The sequence below is a fragment of the Rhinopithecus bieti genome, unplaced genomic scaffold (assembly GCF_001698545.2).
Source record: "Rhinopithecus bieti isolate Rb0 unplaced genomic scaffold, ASM169854v2 scaffold_22, whole genome shotgun sequence".
In the NCBI taxonomy this organism is placed as follows: domain Eukaryota; kingdom Metazoa; phylum Chordata; class Mammalia; order Primates; family Cercopithecidae; genus Rhinopithecus; species Rhinopithecus bieti.
The window spans coordinates 514,156-531,784 of NW_016803136.1; the positions used below are offsets into that span (position 1 = coordinate 514,156).

General features: G+C 46.1%; 1 protein-coding gene across 1 annotated transcript in view; it reads right to left on the reverse strand.

Annotated features, from left to right (window-relative positions):
* VPS53 (VPS53 subunit of GARP complex) overlaps window positions 1-17,629 on the reverse strand; it is a 219,125-nt gene that overhangs the window by 180,215 nt on the left and 21,281 nt on the right. The window contains exon 2 of the mRNA XM_017864189.1: window positions 7,206-7,351. Coding sequence (XP_017719678.1) covers window positions 7,206-7,351 — 146 coding nt within the window. The remainder of the gene's footprint in view (window positions 1-7,205; window positions 7,352-17,629) is intronic.

Genomic DNA, 17,629 nt, shown 5'->3' on the forward strand with positions numbered 1-17,629 from the left:
TCACTGTCGCCCAGGCTGGAGTGCAGTGGCGCGATCTCGGCTCACTACAAGCTCCGCCTCCCGGGTTCAAGCGATTCTCCTGCCCCAGCCTCCTGAGTAGCTGGGATTACAGGCGCCCGCCACCACGCCCGGCTCATTTATGTATTTTTAGTAGAGAGGAGGGTTCACCATGTTGGCCAGGCTGGTTTACGAACTCCTGACCTCGTGATCCGCCCGCCTCGGCCTCCCAAAGTCTGGGATGACAGGCGTGAGCCACCGCGCCCGGCCAGAAACGTCTTTTTTAAAGCCAGATGATGCAGCGTCCTGGAGCTGGGAGACGTTTACTGAGGTTGAATTATCAGGGGTCTAAGTCCCGAATATTCCGCCACTGATAAGCTGTGTGATCTAGAACAAATTACTACCCGGCATGGATGTGGAGAGGATTAAATATTAACAGCGCGATACAAATTCAAGCTGGTAATACAAGAAATAGTGAGGTGTCCAGCCCTTACCCCCACAAAGGAACAAAGAAGCCAGATCACCCATCGCCCTGTGGAACCACCTTTCCTGCAGACGCTGAAAACAACGAGGGAATTGCAGCTCAAGAAGACTCGCTCCACCAGGTGAACCGGAAAACTCCAGGAGGGAAACGCGTTGGCGCCACTGAACTTCTTTTGTTGTTGTTATCAGAGTTGCTCAAAGTAAAAAATTGGAGCAGTATGATTTTTTCTTTTATTTTTAATTGACAATAATTATATAAACAATGTAATTTCTAACACCAAAGGAATGCTAAAAAACATACATTGAAAAAAAAGAAAAAAATAAATAAAATATAAATTGAACCTGGGGCGGTGGCACAGGCCTGCAGCCCCAGCTGCTCCGGAGGCTGAGGCAGGGAATTACTGACTCTGAGACTGAATATCAGGGGTATAGATCTCATCCCACCACTGAGGATTGCATGAGCCCAGAGTTCAAGGCTGCAGTGAGCTATGCTTGCTTTGCATCACTGCACTTCAGCCTGGGCCACAGAGTGAGATTCTGTCTCTTAAGTAAACATAAAATATTACTGATTCATAAAATCATGATTTTGAAAATTAATGACATGAAAAATGTGCACAATATATTTCAGAAAGCAAAATGTATGATTTCATTTAAAAACTGCACAGCATGGTCCCAGCTTTGTGTGTATTCTGTACCAATAAAACTGACAGCAAGGAAATATTACTTTTCTGCACGTGATGAATGTACATCCTTTGTACATTTTCCCAAATGTCTACAATGAGCCTGTAGTTCTTTCATGCTCAGAAAATATGAATGCCTTTTCTAAAAGGAAAAGTAATTATAGCTACTTATTTTGGACTTTTTTTTCCTTTAAAAAATTAAGATATTTACATACAGTAAAATTTGCTCTTGCAATTTATGATGCAATGAGTTTTGATAAATGTATATAAATGACTGGGTGTGGTGGTTCACGCCTATAATCCTAGCCCTTGGGGAGGCTGAGGCTGCCGGATCACTTGAGGTCAGGGATTTGAGACCAGCCTGGCCAACACAGTAAAACCCGTCTCTATTTACTAAACATACAAAAATTAGCCTGCCATGCTGGTGCACAGAATCACTTGAACCCGAGAGGCGGAGGCTGCAGTGAGCCCAGATTGCACCATTGCACTCCAGCCTGGGTGACAAAGCAAGATTCCATCTCAAAAAACAAACAAAATAAATAAATAAATAAATGCATATAACCATGTAACTACTACCACAATCTAGTTATAGGACAATTTCATTATTCTCCCAAATTCCCTTTTGCCTCACCCCGTCCACTGGCAACCACTGACTTGATTTCTGTCCCTATAGTTTTTTGTTTGTTTTTTGTTTTTTGTTTGTTTGTTTGTTTTTTGAGATGGAGTCTTGCTCTATCACCCAGGCTGGAGGGCAGTGGTGCAATCTCAGCTCATTGCAACCTCCGCCTTCAAGTGATTCTCCTGCCTCAGCCTCCTGAGTAGCTGGGATTACAGGCGCCTGCCACCACGTCTGGCTACTTTTTGTATTTTTAGTACAGATGGGGTTTTGCCATGTTGGCCAGTCTGGTCTCAAACTCCGAGGCTCAGGTGATCTGCCTGCCTCAGGGTCCCAAAGTGCTGGGGGTACAGGCATGAGCCACCATGCCCGGCCTGTCCCTATCGTTTTGATATTTCCAGAATATCATCTAGATAGAATCATACAGTATGACACCTTTTTAGTCTGGCTCCTTTCATCTGTCATAAAGTATTTAAAACTCAGCCGTGTTGTTGCATGGATCTGTAGCTCACGTCTTCTTGCTGAGTGGTATTCCACTGTATGAATGCACCACAGTTTGTTTATCTAGTCCCCTGGTTGAAGGACATATGGGTTTTTCCAGTTTTTGGCAATTATGAATAAAGCTGCTATAAACATTCATGTACAGATTTTTGTGTGAACATAAGTTTTCATGTCACTTGGGTAAATATGCAGACGTGGGACTGCCATGTTATATGATATGTCTGTGTTTTAACTTTCTAAGAAACTGGTAAACTGTTTTCCAAACTGGCTGTATCACTTTCACATTGCTACCAGCAATGTACGAGAGTTCCATTTGCGCAGAGAGCTGATTTTTAATGATGATAATAAGAAGGAACATTTCCTAGCCCTCATCATGTGACAGGCACCATGCGAAGCATGCTACATGCATTGTCTCTTTTAATTCACACAGCAATTCTGAGGTTGTTAGTTTTTCTTAGTATCCCCATCTAACAGATAGGAGATGAAAATCTAGTTAAAGTAAACAAACAACAAAATAAAAACTCGCCCAAGTCCTTATACCTAAATCTTCCTGCCATTCATTAACCTATTCAATACATTTATTGCACACCTGTTCCTGTTGGTGACAGGTACTCAAGCTAGGTGCTGGGAATTCAGCAGTGAACAAAATAGACCACATGCCTGCCTCTACAGAGCTATTTCTATGTATGAAGGGGATTTGTACAAATAAACATATAATTGTGATAGATTCGATAAAAGAGAAGTAAAGCACATATTGAGAGACTATATGGATAGAGTTCTGATTGGATTAGGGGTCAGGAAAGCCTTTTCTTTTTTTTTTTTTGGAGACGGAGTTTCGCTCTTGTCACTCTTGTCACCCAGGCTGGAGTGCAGTGGTGTGATTTCGGCTCAGCTAACCGCAACTCCGCCTCCAGGTTCAAGCGATTCTCCTGCCTCAGCCTCCTGAGTAGCTGGGATTACAGGCGTGCACCACCACACCCAGGTAATTTTTGTATTTTTAGTAGAAACGGGGTTTCTCCATGTTGGCCAGGGTGGTCTTGAGCTCCTGACCTCAGGTGATCCACCCACCTTGACCTCCCAAAGTGCTGAGATTAGGCATGAGCCACTGCGCCCGGCCAGGAAAGGCTTTTCTGAGGAAGTGATTTTTAAGCTGAAGCAAAGGGTGGAAAGTGAAGATAACACATGGCTAAAAGGAACAGAATGTGCAAAAGCCATGAGTATGAGAACAGTCGGCCAGAGTGATGGAAGTTTGAAAGCCAAGGGGAGAGTGATACACAAGGAAGCTGAAGAAATGGGCATTGCCAGATGGTGAAGGATCTGAAAGGTCTTGAAGAAATGGGAAGCCTCTGAAGGACTGCAGGCAGAGGAGTGGCATGACCAGGTTGACCATGCCTGCCATCAGCCCTGGTCTCTCCGTTTTTTTTTCCCTTTGCCTCTGAGCTTCCACATTGTGGAGAGGCATGAAACCACATGACCATGTTCAGCACAAATTCCTGTTGTCTTATTTCCACTGATTCTGATTGTCCTTCTCAGCATCCATTGTCAATTCTCAAGGGCATTCCCCCATGACCAAAACCTTTCCCTCCTCTGGAGCTCCCAACTCCATGATACCCCTTCTCCCTCTTTGCAGATAAGCTACTAATAGTATAAGTTTGAGTTTAAGAGAGTTATGCTGTACAAAAAAATATAGGAAGTTAAAAGAGCAGAGAGATAGGTTGACACACTGGGTTTTTAAAAACTTTGTTAAGTAATAATAGACTAGATTTATTCATTTATGTTAAACAAAAGAAGAAAATACCTTTGACAGGAAGAGGAAATCTAGAAAGAGACTGTATGCTTCTGAGAGAAATAAAATGTGGAAGTTTATGGATATGAGAAATTTGGGTATGAAAATAAGGAGCATGTGATATTTTCACAAATGAGCTGGGCTTAAAAAAACAACTTCCAGGCCGGGTGCAGTGGCTCACTTCTGTAATCCCAGCACTTTGGGAGGCTGAGGCAGGCGAATCACCTGACGTCTGGAGTTCAAGAGCAGCCTGACCAACATGGACAAAGCCTGTCTCTACTAAAAATACAAAATTAGTCTGGCATGGTGGCTCACACCTGTAATCCCAGCTACTTGGGAGGCTGAGGCAGGAGAATCACTTGAACCCGGGAGGCAGAGGTTGCAGTGAGCCAAGATTGTGTCACTGCACTACAGCCTGGGCAACACCACAAGACTCCATCTCAATAAACAAATAAATAAATAAATACAAAAAATTAGCTGGGCATGGTGGCTTGTAATCCCAGCTACTCAGGAGGCTGAGACGGGACAATCTCTTGAACCCAGGAGGCGGAGGTTGCAGTGAGCCAAGATCGTGCCATTGCACTCCAACCTGGGCAACAGCAAGATTCTGTCTCAAAAACAAACAAAAACCAACTTCCGTTTTTGCTGTAGGATAGGGTATAGTGATGAAAAGTGTCACAGAAAACATTTTTTCTACATTGAAATTTCACTGCATGAGGCACAAATTCAGTCTCTAATACTTTAAAAGCAAAACAAAAAGAAACCTTGGAAACCGTGGCCTTTAGCAGGCGATGGGGGAGGATGGGTTGGAAGGGAGTTCAGTAGGCTGTGAGGGAGATGGGAGAAGATGGATTGGAAGAGAGTATACAGTAGGCTGTGAGGGAGACAGGGAAGGATGGATTGGAAGGGAGTATACAGTTGGCTGTGTAGGAGATCGGGGAGGATGGATTGGAAGGGAGTATACAGTAGGCTGTGAAGGAGATGGGGGAGGATGGGTTGGAAGGGAGTATACAGTAGGCTGTGAAGGAGATGGGGGAGGATGGATTGGAAGGGAGTATACAGTTGGCTGTGTAGGAGATCGGGGAGGATGGATTGGAAGGGAGTATACAGTAGGCTGTGAGGGAGATGGGGGAGGATGGATTGGAAGGGAGTATACAGTAGGCTGTGAAGGAGATGGGGAGGATGGATTGGAAGGGAGTATAAAGCAGGCTGTGAGGGAGACGGGGAGGACAGATTGGAAGGGAGTATACAGTAGGCTGTGAGGGAGTTGGGGGAGGATGGATTGGGAGTATACAGTAGGCTATGAGGGAGATGGGGGAGGATGGATTGGAAGGCAGTATACAGTAGGCTGTGAGGGAGATGGAGGATGGATTGGAAGGGAGTATCCAGTAGGCTGTGAGGGAGTTGGGGGAGGATGGGAGTATACAGTAGGCTGTGAGAGATGGAGGATGGATTGGAAGGGAGTATACAGTAGGCTGTGAGGGAGTTGGGGGGAGGATGGGAGTATACAGTAGGCTGAGGGAGATGGAGGATGGATTGGAAGGGAGTATCCAGTAGGCTGTGTGAGGGAGATGGGGGAGGATGGACTGGAAGGGAGTATACAGTAGGCTGAGAGAGATGGCGGATGGACTGGAAGGGAGTATCCAGTAGGCCGTGAGGCAGTTGTGTGGTACCCCCTTAGGAAATGTCAGAGTAAGATGGAAACATAACCTCACATGTGGAGTTTTCATAACATGTCTCACCTTGCCCAAAGTGCTTTATGTATACCATCTGGAAATAGTGAGGAATTTTAAAACAGCCTTCATTAATGACATTCAGGCAGATCTCTAAATTTCATGTGTCTGCCAATGTAGTGTTAATAACTCTGTTTTTTTTTTTTTTTTTTTTTGAGACAGAGTCTCGCTTTGTCGCCCAGGCTGGAGTGCAGTGGCCGGATCTCAGCTCACTGCAAGCTTGCCTCCCGGGTTTACGCCATTCTCCCACCTCAGCCTCCCGAGTAGCTGGGACTACAGGCGCCCGCCACGTCGCCCGGCTAGTTTTTTGTATTTTTTTAGTAGAGACGGGGTTTCACCGTGTTAGCCAGGATGGTCTCGATCTCCTGACCTCGTGATCCGCCCGTCTCGGCCTCCCAAAGTGCTGGGATTACAGGCTTGAGCCACCGCGCCCGGCCAATAACTCTGTTAAAAGGAATCTCAAATATCCTGTCAGATTTGCAACCAGTTTTGTTGTCAGAGTGCAGAGGGAGCTGCACTGTCATTTGTTGAGTAGACACTGTGCAAAGTATGTTCTTTCACGAGATCAAGACAGTGTCTTTCCACAGAAGCTTCCCCCTGTGCAAGGACCTTCCCCAAAATAGCTGAGCCTTTTGTGAAACTGCTTGTGAAAAAAGAATTGCAGGATGTCTGAATCACCTGGCCCATGCCCACTAAATGCCAGTCACGTAGCACCTTTCCTCAACGTCGACAGAAGCAACAATACCTCCCACATTTCCAAAATGCCCCCTAGGCTTCCTAAGCAATCACCTTTAGATCCTGTCATCACTCTGGGTGGTACAAAGCCCCAGAACAATTCGTAGTGGAGGAATAGGGTTTAATTTCCACTTGAAATCGGCTCAAAATGTTCTCTTGGTGCTGCTTTATGGACTGTTCTAGCACATGGCTTTTCATGATGACTGGTTCCTTTGCTGTCCTTTATTCCTGGATTTTCTGAATCTTCTGGAGCCTGGCATTTGTTCTTGATTGACATTCAGAGGGTTCTGAACCCTCCCTGTATCCTGGACACCAGTTTTGTTTCGGTTGGTACTCTGGTTCTCTGCATGCCCATTCTTGCTGAGCCGGTCATGATTTCCAGCTAGTTTCAGCAGCTCCCCGGTTCCCACGGGCATTTACATATGCTATCTCCTAAAAGCGTTTAAAATGAACACCTTTTCCATTGGCTACGTTGGGTTCATATTAAAGTAATCCTTTCCCTTACTCAAGGAAGTAATAATTGTATAGGCCAAATTCATAAACCCTCTTGTGCAAGTTTTATATATGCCAACTATAAAAACACCTTTTACAAAACTGACATTAACTACTACAATCATTATAATGTAGCTAACATTAATTTATCGTATCCAAAACCCTTAAGCATCTTCCATAACCTGTTTTTTTTGACTCCACTTCTTCCTGCATTCCCAGAGCTGGATCTTCAGCTGCCATGCTCCTTCCTCATGTACAATAGCAGTTCTTAATCCGTTTTGAGTCTGGACCCCTGGGAGGAGCTGAAGGACTCTACACAGATCTTTCCCTGGAAAAATACAAATTCACTTAGCATTTTGCATGCAGTTTTAATGAACAGTGTTTCATGGAATACACACACACACACACACACACACACACACACACACACACACACACACATATATATATATATTTTTGAGACGGAGTCTCGCTCTGTCGCCCAGGCTGGAGTGCAGTGGCACCATCTCGGCTCACTGCAAGCTCTGCCTCCCGGGTTCACGACATTCTCCTGTCTCAGCCTCCTGAGTAGCTGGGACTACAGGCACCTGCCACCACGCCCGGCTAAATTTTTCAATATTTTTTTTTTTAATTTTGAATTTTAGTAGAGATGGGGTTTCAGGGTGTTAGCCAGGATGGTCTCGTGATCTGCCTGCCTCGGCCTCCCAAAGTGCTGGGATTATAGGCGTGAGCCACTGTGCCTGGCCGTTTCATATTTTTTATCCTTTTTTTTTTTAGCCCATGCTTCTCTCTGCTAAACCTAAGAATGTTGTGAACAAACCTCCCACACGCAGTATTTTGACAAGAGGTCAAAATCTTCATCACTGTAATTTGATAATCACTGATATGTAAATTAAATTCTCCCTTCACCAGCCCAGAATATTTTGCTCAGCTAACATTATTTTAGCTTTCCTTCAGGAAATCAGTAGAAAGTTTATATTTCCTGGGGCCGGGCGCAGTGGCTTACACCTGTAATCCCAACACTTTGGAAGGCTGAGGCAGGCGGATCATGAGGTCAGGAGTTCGAGGCCATCCTGGCCAACATGGTGAAACCCTGTCTCTACTAAAACAAAAAAAAAAAAAGAAAGAAAGAAAGAAAAATACAAAAATTAGCCAGGAGTGGTGGCGGGCGCTTGTAGTCCCAGCTACTCGGGAGGCTGAGGCAGGACGATCGCTTGAACCTGGAAGGCGGAGGTTGTGGTGAGTCGAGATCGCGCCACTGCACTCCAGCCTAGGCAACAAGAGCGAAACTGCATCTCAAAAAAAAAAGAAGTAAGTTTGCATTTCCTAAACATGATGTTGTTCAAGGCCAGATGTGATGGCTTATTGGGAGGCCGAGGTGAGAGGAGCACTTGAACCCAGAAGTTCGAGACTAGCCTGGGAAACAGAGGGAAACCTCCTCTCTACCAAAACAAACAAACAAACACACACACACACACACACACACACACACACACACACACACACACCCGGATGTGGTGGACATATCTGTAGTCCTAGCTGCTTGGGAAGCTGAGATGAGGATCCCTTGAGCCCAGGAATTCGAGGCTGCAGTGGCCCATGATCATGTCAGTGCACTCCAGCCTGGGTGACAAATCAAGATCTTGTCTCTAAAATATATTTAAGCTTCTGGTTGGACACAGTGGCTCATGCCTGTCATCCCAGCACTTTGGGAGGCCAAGGCGGGTGGATCACCTGAGGTCAGGAGTTCGAGACCATCCTGGCCAACACAGTGAAACCCCATCTCTACTAAAACTACCAAAAAATCAGCCGGGCATGGTGGTGGGCGCCTGTAATCCCAGCACCTTGGGAGGCTGAGGCAGTTGGATCACCTGAGGTCAGGAGTTTGAGACCAGCCTGACCAATCTGGTGAAACTCCGTCTCCTAAAACTACAAAAAAGTAGCTGGGTGTGGTGGCACATGCCTGTAATCCCAGCTACTCAGGAGGCTTCTCCATATGTTGGTTTGTTTCTCCTCTTTTTTTTTTAATACAGGGTCTCACTTAGTCATCGAGACTGGAGTGCAGTGGTACAATCATAGTTCACTGCAGCCTTGACCCCCTGGGCTCCTAAGTAGCTGGGACTACAGGTGCACACCACCATGTCCAGCTATATTTCTCCTTTTAATGGCTACAGAGTGTTCCATAGTTGGAACATACTGTAAATTACTTATTCTATTCCTTTTTTTAAATTTTTATTTTTTGGGACAGAGTCTCACTCTATCACCCAGACTGGAGTGCAATGGCGCTATCTCAGCTCACGGCAACCTCCACCTCCCAGGTTCAAGCAATTCTCCTGCCTCAGCCTCCTGAGTAGCTGGGATTACAGGCATGCACCGTCACACCTGGCTAATTTTTGTATTTTTAGTACAGTTGCGGTTTCGCCATGTTGGCCAGGCTGGTCTCGAACTCCTGACCTCAGGTGATCCGCCCGCCTCGGCCTCCCAAAGTGCTGGGATTACAGGCGTGAGCCACCGCGCCTGGCCTTATTTATTCTATTCCTAAATATTTGGGCTGTTTCTAATTTTTTGCTATTATAAACAATACTATGTATATATACACATATAATACTATGTGTATATATATATAAATAATATGTATTTTATATATATTAGTTTTTCTGACAGAGTCTCATTCTGTTGCCCAGTCTGGAGTGCAGTGGCACAGTCTCAGCTCACTGCAACCTCCACCTCTGATTTCAAGCGATTCTCCTGCCTCAGCCTCCTAAGTAGCTGGGATTACAAGCACCCATCACCACGCTGCTAATTTTTGTATCCCAAAGTGCTAGCATTACAGGCGTGAGCCACTGCGCCTGGCCTAATACTATATTCTTTTAATTCTACCAGCACTGTACAAAAGTGCTTATGTCCTTGTATACTTAGGCACACTGGACATTTTCAGTCTTTTCAGTATTCACTTATAAAGTTGTGTGTGTGTGTTATTTGGAGAGACAGGGTCTCGCTCTGTCACCCAGGCTGGAGTGCAGGGGCAGGGTCATGGCTCACTGAAGCTTCAGACTCCTGGGCTCAAGGGATCCTCCCACCTCTGCTTCCCACGTAACTGGGGTGCAGGCACACGCTACCACACCTGGGTAATTTTTAAATGTTTTTGTAGAGGGTCTTGTTATGCTGCCCAGGCTGGTCTCGAATTCCTGGTCTCAAGTGATCCTCGTACCTCGCCTCCCAAAGCACTGGGGTTACAGGCATGGTGCCCAGCCTACTGAGGAAGTTTTCAATTGGCCTTTTTCTATTTCTTCTGTGTGTGTGTTTCTAGTTTGTATCGTTTAAAAAATTAAAAAATTCTTTTGGATCATTTTCTTTTTTCTTTTTTTTTTTTTTTTTTTTATTTTTTAAAAAATTAAAATTTTTTTTGGACATTTTTTTTTTTCTTTTTTTTTTTTTTTTTTTTGAGGCGGAGTCTCGCTCTGTCGCCCGGGCTGGAGTGCAGTGGCTGGATCTCAGCTCACTGCAAGCTCCGCCTCCCGGGTTCCCGCCATTCTCCTGCCTCCACCTCCCCAGTAGCTGGGACTACAGGCGCCCGCCACCTCGCCCGGCTAGTTTTTTGTATTTTTTAGTAGAGACGGGGTTTCACCGTGTTAGCCAGGATGGTCTCCATCTCCTGACCTCGTGATCCGCCCGTCTCGGCCTCCCAAAGTGCTGGGATGACAGGCTTGAGCCACCGCGCCCGGCCTATTTTTCTTAATAATTTGTAGGATCTCTGACTATTCTGGATACTAACCCTTACTCTGCTATATGCTACAAACACGTTGTTACTTGTCTTCAACGTTTTCGTTGTGGTACTGTCACCCAGACTAGAGTGCAGCGGAACCTCACAGCAGCCTTGAGCTCCTGGGCCCCAGCAATCCGCCCAAGTAGCTGTGCCTACAGGCATGCCGCCATGCCCGGCTTGTCTTTTAGTAGTGCTTTTTGATGTATAATTTTGTTTTGTTTGAGACCAGGTCTCACTCTGTGGGATGATCATGGCTCATTGCAACCTCCACCTCCTGACTCAAGTGATCCTTCCACCTCAGCCTCCCAAGTAGCTGGGACCACACGCATGGGCCACCATGCTCGGCTTTTTTTTTTTTTTTTTTTTTTTTGGCAGAGATGGGGTTTTGCTGTGTTGCCCAGGTTGGTTTCGAACCCTTGGGCTCAAGCGATCCACCCACCTCGGCCTCTCAAAGTGCTGGAAATACAGGCATGAGACACTGTGCCTGGTCAATAGTGGTTTCTGATGTACTGGTGTGTGTGTGTGTGTGTGTGTGTGTGTGTGTGTGTGTGTGTGTGTTTTAATGTTTACAAATCAGTCAGTCCTTCTCTATATGACATCTGCGTTTTATGCCTTGTTTGGGGAAAGTTTCTCTAGCCTATGATTTATAAAATATTTTTCAAAATTTTATTTAAGTACGTTTGTAGTGGTTAGCCCTTGATATACCTGAATTTACTTTTGTGTATCGGTTTCCCAGGGCCGTCTTAACAATTGGCCACAGGCTGGGTTGCTTATGACAACAGACTTTTCCTCAGGGTTCTGTAGGCAGAGGTCTGAAATCAACAAGCTCAAGGACCGGTTTCTCATCGGAGGCTCTGAGGGAAAAACCCTCCCATGCCTGTCTCTCAGCTTCGGGGGCTGACAGCAGTCCTTGGCACTCCTTGGCTTGTGGATTCACTGTTCCAGTCTCTCACTCCACCCTCAAGTCACTTTCTGCTCTGTGTCTCTGTACGTCTCCTTCTGTCTAATTGGATTTAGGGGCCACTCTAATCCAACATGGTCCCATCGCAATCCTTACCTTAATCATATCTTCAAAGAGCCCTTTTCCAAATAAGGTCACATTCTGAGGTTCTAGGTAGGCATGAATTGTGGGGAACGCGACTTCACTTCTAACTTTATTTTTTACAGATAGAAAGCTAATCGTTTCTGTGGTTTTCCTCGTCCTTCTTTTCCTCACAGGTATGACATGCCTGCCAAGGACAAAATTTAGTAGGTCTGAAGCCCAGCGTGGTAGCTCATGCCTGCAATCTCAGCACTTGAGGAGGCAAGGTGGGAGGATCGCTTGAGGCCAGGAGTTTGAGACCAGCCTGGGCCACAGAGTGAGGCACACACCCCCACCTTTGTGTTTTGAAGAGTGTCTCAGTCAGCCGCTCAGGCTGGAGTGCACTGGCACAGTCACAGCTCACTGCAGGCTCAACCTGAGGTGATTTCCCACCTCAGCCTCCCAAGTGCCTGGGGCTACCGGCACGAACCATCACACCCAGCTCTCTTTTTTTTTTTTTTTGTAGAGATGGGCTTTCACCATTTTGCCCAGGCTAGTCTGGAACTCCTGGCCTCAAGCAATCTGCCCACCTTGGCCTCCCAAGGCGCTGGATTTACAGGAGTGAGCCACTGTGCCAGGCCCTTAAATAGTTTTTAAACCTGAGTTTAGAAATGTTTGCTTTTAGATAGGTGTGACTATCTGCAAACAAGCCATATTTTGCATTTTATAGCAAAAGAAACGTGTATGTGAAAGTAGTTTGAAAAATACAAAGCAATAGATAAAAGCAGCACTCCATCATCAGTTCCTTGTGTAAATTATAGTTTTTACTGACAGGAATCAGAGCAGTTTCCCCTGTAGCATGCAGCTGCAGTCGCTGTTTGTAGAAACCACATGTCTGGGGTGCGGCTGTGCTTCTTGGCCTCATAGTTTGCTCTTGCAAAGAATCTAAGATAAAACCAAGGAAGGTGCTGTCTGGAGTCTGGCTAAGGCCAGCCTAGGGAATCTGTAATCCAGTAGGTGCTTGTTGAGAAGTTTAACAGCAGGGAGCTACGCCTTGGGGATGCAGTACAAAGAACAAGAATCCCTTGCCTGTGCCGAGCACACAGTGTAACATTTTGAAAATGTGATCTCATTTAATTCTCGCAGCCATCCTGGAGGGTAGGGGGAGGAACCCCCATTTTACTGGGGAAGGAGGCAAAGTGTCTTCCCCGGGTCCCACAGCTTCTGGGTGGTGGAGCGTGGACTGGAACTCAGGTTCTCTGATCCCAACTCCAGCGCACAATGCCATGGCTGCCTCCCAGGCAGACAGCCCCTACCATCGGGGGCATGTGGTCTGCTAGAGAAACGCACACACACATATCAGTGCGGGGCTAAACTGATCAGGCAAACAAAGTGAAGGAGAAATTAAGAGCAGGGTGATTGACTTCTTTCCAGCCACACTCCAAGTCCTAAGAGCAAGTCACCTCATTCTTTGTACCGTATTTCTTCAGATGCGTGTGGCTTTTGTTGCCGCGTTTGTTGCTACCGGGAATGAAGTCCCGCAGAAGACTGCTGCTCTCCTCTTCGGACGGCTCCTTCCTTCCTTCCTTCCCACGTCTGATCTTTTCCTCGTGTTCCGTTGTTGTGCCAATCTTTGGATCTTCATCTCTATGTCTATCTTCCTGTATCGAAGAGTATACACTGGCGTTGTGTGTGTGTGTGGTGAGACAGGATCTCACTCTGTGGCCCAGGCTGGAGTATAGTGCTATGATTATGGCTCACTGCAGCCTCAACCTCCCGAGCTCAAGCAGTCTTCCCACTTCACCCTCCCAAGTAGCCGGGACTACAGCCATGCGCCACCACACCTGGCTAATTTGTGTATTTTTTTGTTTTGACACGTTGCCCAGGCTGGTGTCCAACTCCTGGGCTCAAGTGATCCTCCCGCCTCAGCCTCCTAAAGTGCTGGAATAATAGGCAGGAGCCACCGTGCCCACCCCGTGTGCTGTATCTTTCTATGTCTCTTCCTATTTCTTCATTTCTCCTTCTGTCCCTCCTGCTCTGTCTCTGCTTCAATGGTCCCTAATGCAGAAATGAAGTATGGTTCTAAACAAAATAACTTTTATTTCAGAAGAGATGTCCATTTTCTCTGTGAGGGTATTTATTTATTTATTTATCTGAGACAGGTTCTTGCTCTGTCGCCCAGACTGCAGTGCAGTGGCACAATCTGGGATCACGAAAACCTCCGCCTCCCAGACTCAAGCAATCCTCCCATCTCGGCCTCCTGCGTAACTGGGACTACAGTTACTGGTTACTGGGGTGGGTTCCACCCCATCCGGCTTTTTTTTTTTTTTTTTTTTTTTTTGGAGAGACAGGGTTTTGCCATGTTGTCCAGGCTGGTCTCCAACTCCTGAGCTCAAGTGCTCCTCCCGCCTTGGACGGATCCCAGGGTGCTGGGATTACCGCTGTGAGCCACTGTGCCCAGCCTGTGTTCGGATTTTTGAAGTGGATGAGTGGACAGAGACCCCTAAGTTCCCTTTGGGTTCTGGTACTCACTATGTGGAGGTATTTCACGTGTGATCTCTCTTCTTTTTCATGTCCATGATTTTCCGAGATAGGAGGAAAAGGTCCTTGATCAAGGGTAGTTGCCCATACATCACATATCTTAATGGCATTCACTTCAGAACTCGCAAAGTATTTTACAAGTAAATAAGGTATTTTCCAAGTAAATATGGTATTTTCCATTTAAGGCGGAAGAAACCAAGAAGCAGATACGGAGAGAGTCCCTGTGTCCTATTCCCTAATGATAGCGAGTGGAGTCCAGAGGAATGGGGGAGAGGAGACGGAAAGGCAGGCCCACATGCTTTCGAGACGGAAAAAATCCCCCCGTAGCCCTTCAGAATGGGGAGCTTTATCAATTCTCTGTTCAAGAGGGTGACAGTCTAAATTTGCTAAGTGAGTTTTATGTTGCCATTAAGTAGCCCAAACTTCACTCTGGAAACCCACACAAGCAGCGGAATGAGAAACGCGTAAAACCCCAGGGCCACAGCATGGAGCAGTGGAAACCACCCTGGAACACGAATCCAGCCCCAGGTTCTAACCTGAGCCTGTCACTTCACAGGTTGGTGAGTCAGCGGTCCATCCTGCACGTCACTTTCTTCACGGGTAACATGAAAATAAGTTTAGCCAACCTCACTGGGTTATTTTGAGACCCAGGTGAGATAATACACGTGAAAGTGCTTTGAACATTTGTAAAGTTACATATAAACATAGAACAGTGTTCATGGCCGCATCAGAGCCCATAAATTCACCATACACATTTATATTTATGAGTAAATAATTAGGAACCGTATTCATCAGAAACTACATTGTGAGAAATTATTATTCCCTCCTCGCTTATCAGGTTCGAAGGCAGTATAGTCATTCGGCACATGGAACTAAAGGCAGAAACTACCAAGTTCAAATCCCAGCTCGCCACCAGCAGTGTGACCTGGGGCAATTTTTAAATTGCTCTGGTCTGAGTCTCATTTTGCTGATACACACACACACACACACACATGCACACAGAATAACATTTGTTGTGAGGATTTAATGAGACAAGGTATACAGAATGTCTGATACAGGACCTAGAAACAGTAAGTACTCAACAGGCATGAGGTTCACAAAGTATGAAACACCTACTGCACCCTCAGAATGTGCCAGCCTCACTGGGGGTACAAAATGGAAAGACACAGTCCTTTTTTCTAGGACCCGACAGTCTGGTGCAGAAACATCCCAATGAGGAAACAACAGGCCCGTGACCCAAACGCAAAGGCAGACCTGGAAACCTCCTGAGAGAAGGAAACAGCTGATTCCAGACTTTTGAAGGATGAGCAGAAGTTTGTGTAAAAACCAGACTTGTGGTTTGCGTTTGGCTTTATCATTTGCCCACAGGGGTTTGATCGCTGGAAAAGCTAAGGTTCACGTTGATGCTTGTTAGCTTTATGGTGATTCAGCGTAAACATTCTGGTGACTTCACTGAGCATAGTGTTGAAACTGATTTTACTTGCCATTTTCTTTTTATTTTTTTTGGAGATGGAGTCTCGCTCTGTCACCCAGGCTGGAGTGCAGTGGCACGGTCTCGGCTCACTGCCACCTTTGCCTCCCGGGTTCAGTGATTCTCCTGCCTCAGCCTCCCGAGTAGCTGGGGTTACAGGTGCGTGCCACCACACCCGGCTCATTTTCTGTATTTTAGTAGAGATGGGGTTTCACTGTGTTAGCCAGGACGGTCTCGATCTCCTGACCTCGTGATCCGACTGCCTTGGCCTCCCAAAGTGCTGGATTACAGGCGTGAGCCACCGAGCCCGGCCTTTACTTGCTATTTTCTATATACGAAACACATGTTGTTTTGTTTTCAATTCATAAAGACGCCTTACAAGCTGTACAAACAACTTCTTGTATAGGGGGAGACTGGTTCCCACCACTTCAAAGTGTGAGCATACTCAGTGCCAAGTTGCTGCTCCCTTTAAGGAGGGAAGGCAGAGAGGACTTGCAACCACCTGTCACTCTCTGGAAACGCTGGCGCTGGAGGTCACTGTGATAAATGCTTAAGAAAGAGACAGTGGACTTCATAGGGTCGTTTTCCTGGAGAGAATGGAGTTCACAGGTAGCTGGTTTTGTCCACAAGCAAATGTGAAAATATGGAGAGCGTTGCATTTGTCAGATACCTTGGGACCAAACTGAAGTGGCTTTTCTCCTTTCTCTGAGTATGTTAGCAGTGAATCTGGGAGTTAGAGATGCTGCCCCAAGTGGATGAAGTTTGAGGCTTTTCTTGAGGCTGTCTGCCACCTTCCTGTTGGCTAAGTCCCTTTTCTTAACCACATATAGGAAGATGTTAGAGGCTACATTCATTCCAAAAGGTCACAACCTAATAACCGATACTACCACTAAAGGAAAACTGTCTTTTAAAACTGGGAAACATCGGCCGGGCGCGGTGGCTCAAGCCTGTAATCCCAGCACTTTGGGAGGCCGAGATGGGCGGACCACGAGGTCAGGAGATCAAGACCATCCTGGCTAACACGGTGAAACCCCGTATCTACTAAAAACACAAAAAATTAGCCGGGCGTGGTGGCGGGCGCCTGTAGTCCCAGCTACTCGGAGGCTGAGGAGGGAGAATGGCATGAACCCGGGAGGCGGAGCTTGCAGTGAGCCGAGATCGCGCCACTGCACTCCAGCCTGGGCGACACAGTGAGACTGTCTCAAAAAAAAAAAAAAAAAAAAAAAAAAAAAAACTGGGAAACATCTTCAGATTCCATAACGAATGAACCCAAATTGAAAAAAGCAAGTGCGCACTCTACACCAGTTCCTGCCTCACTAACTGCTATGTTAAGAGTAATTTAACTGGCATCTAACAGAAATCATCTGCCACTTTGTAAAAGTCCTAGACTCGTAAGAATCTAGAGCTCTAAAGAGCTAGTAATCCAGCCTCCCTGTCATTTCACAGACCAGCAAATCGTGGCCCAGAGAGCCGAGCCCAGCTGTTCCGAAGTCCTCGTATGGGATTTTGGTCAGCATTTTGCATGACGGTGATCTGAGGAGACCCGTCACACCTTTTCATTTGTAGTAACATAAATGAACTGTATTTCCCACCCCCTACATTTGTTAGCTGAGGAAGATACAGACCAAAGCAAAATAAAGCTGGAAGTTCCTAAAGGAGAGAAGCCAATGATACTGAAATGACTGTCCTCATCCATGTGATTGGTGCTTGGCACGAATGAAATATATCACAATTCATTCAAGTTTAGACGCCTGTCTCGACAACTTATTTTTATTTTTTTATTTTATTTTATTTTATTTTATTTTAT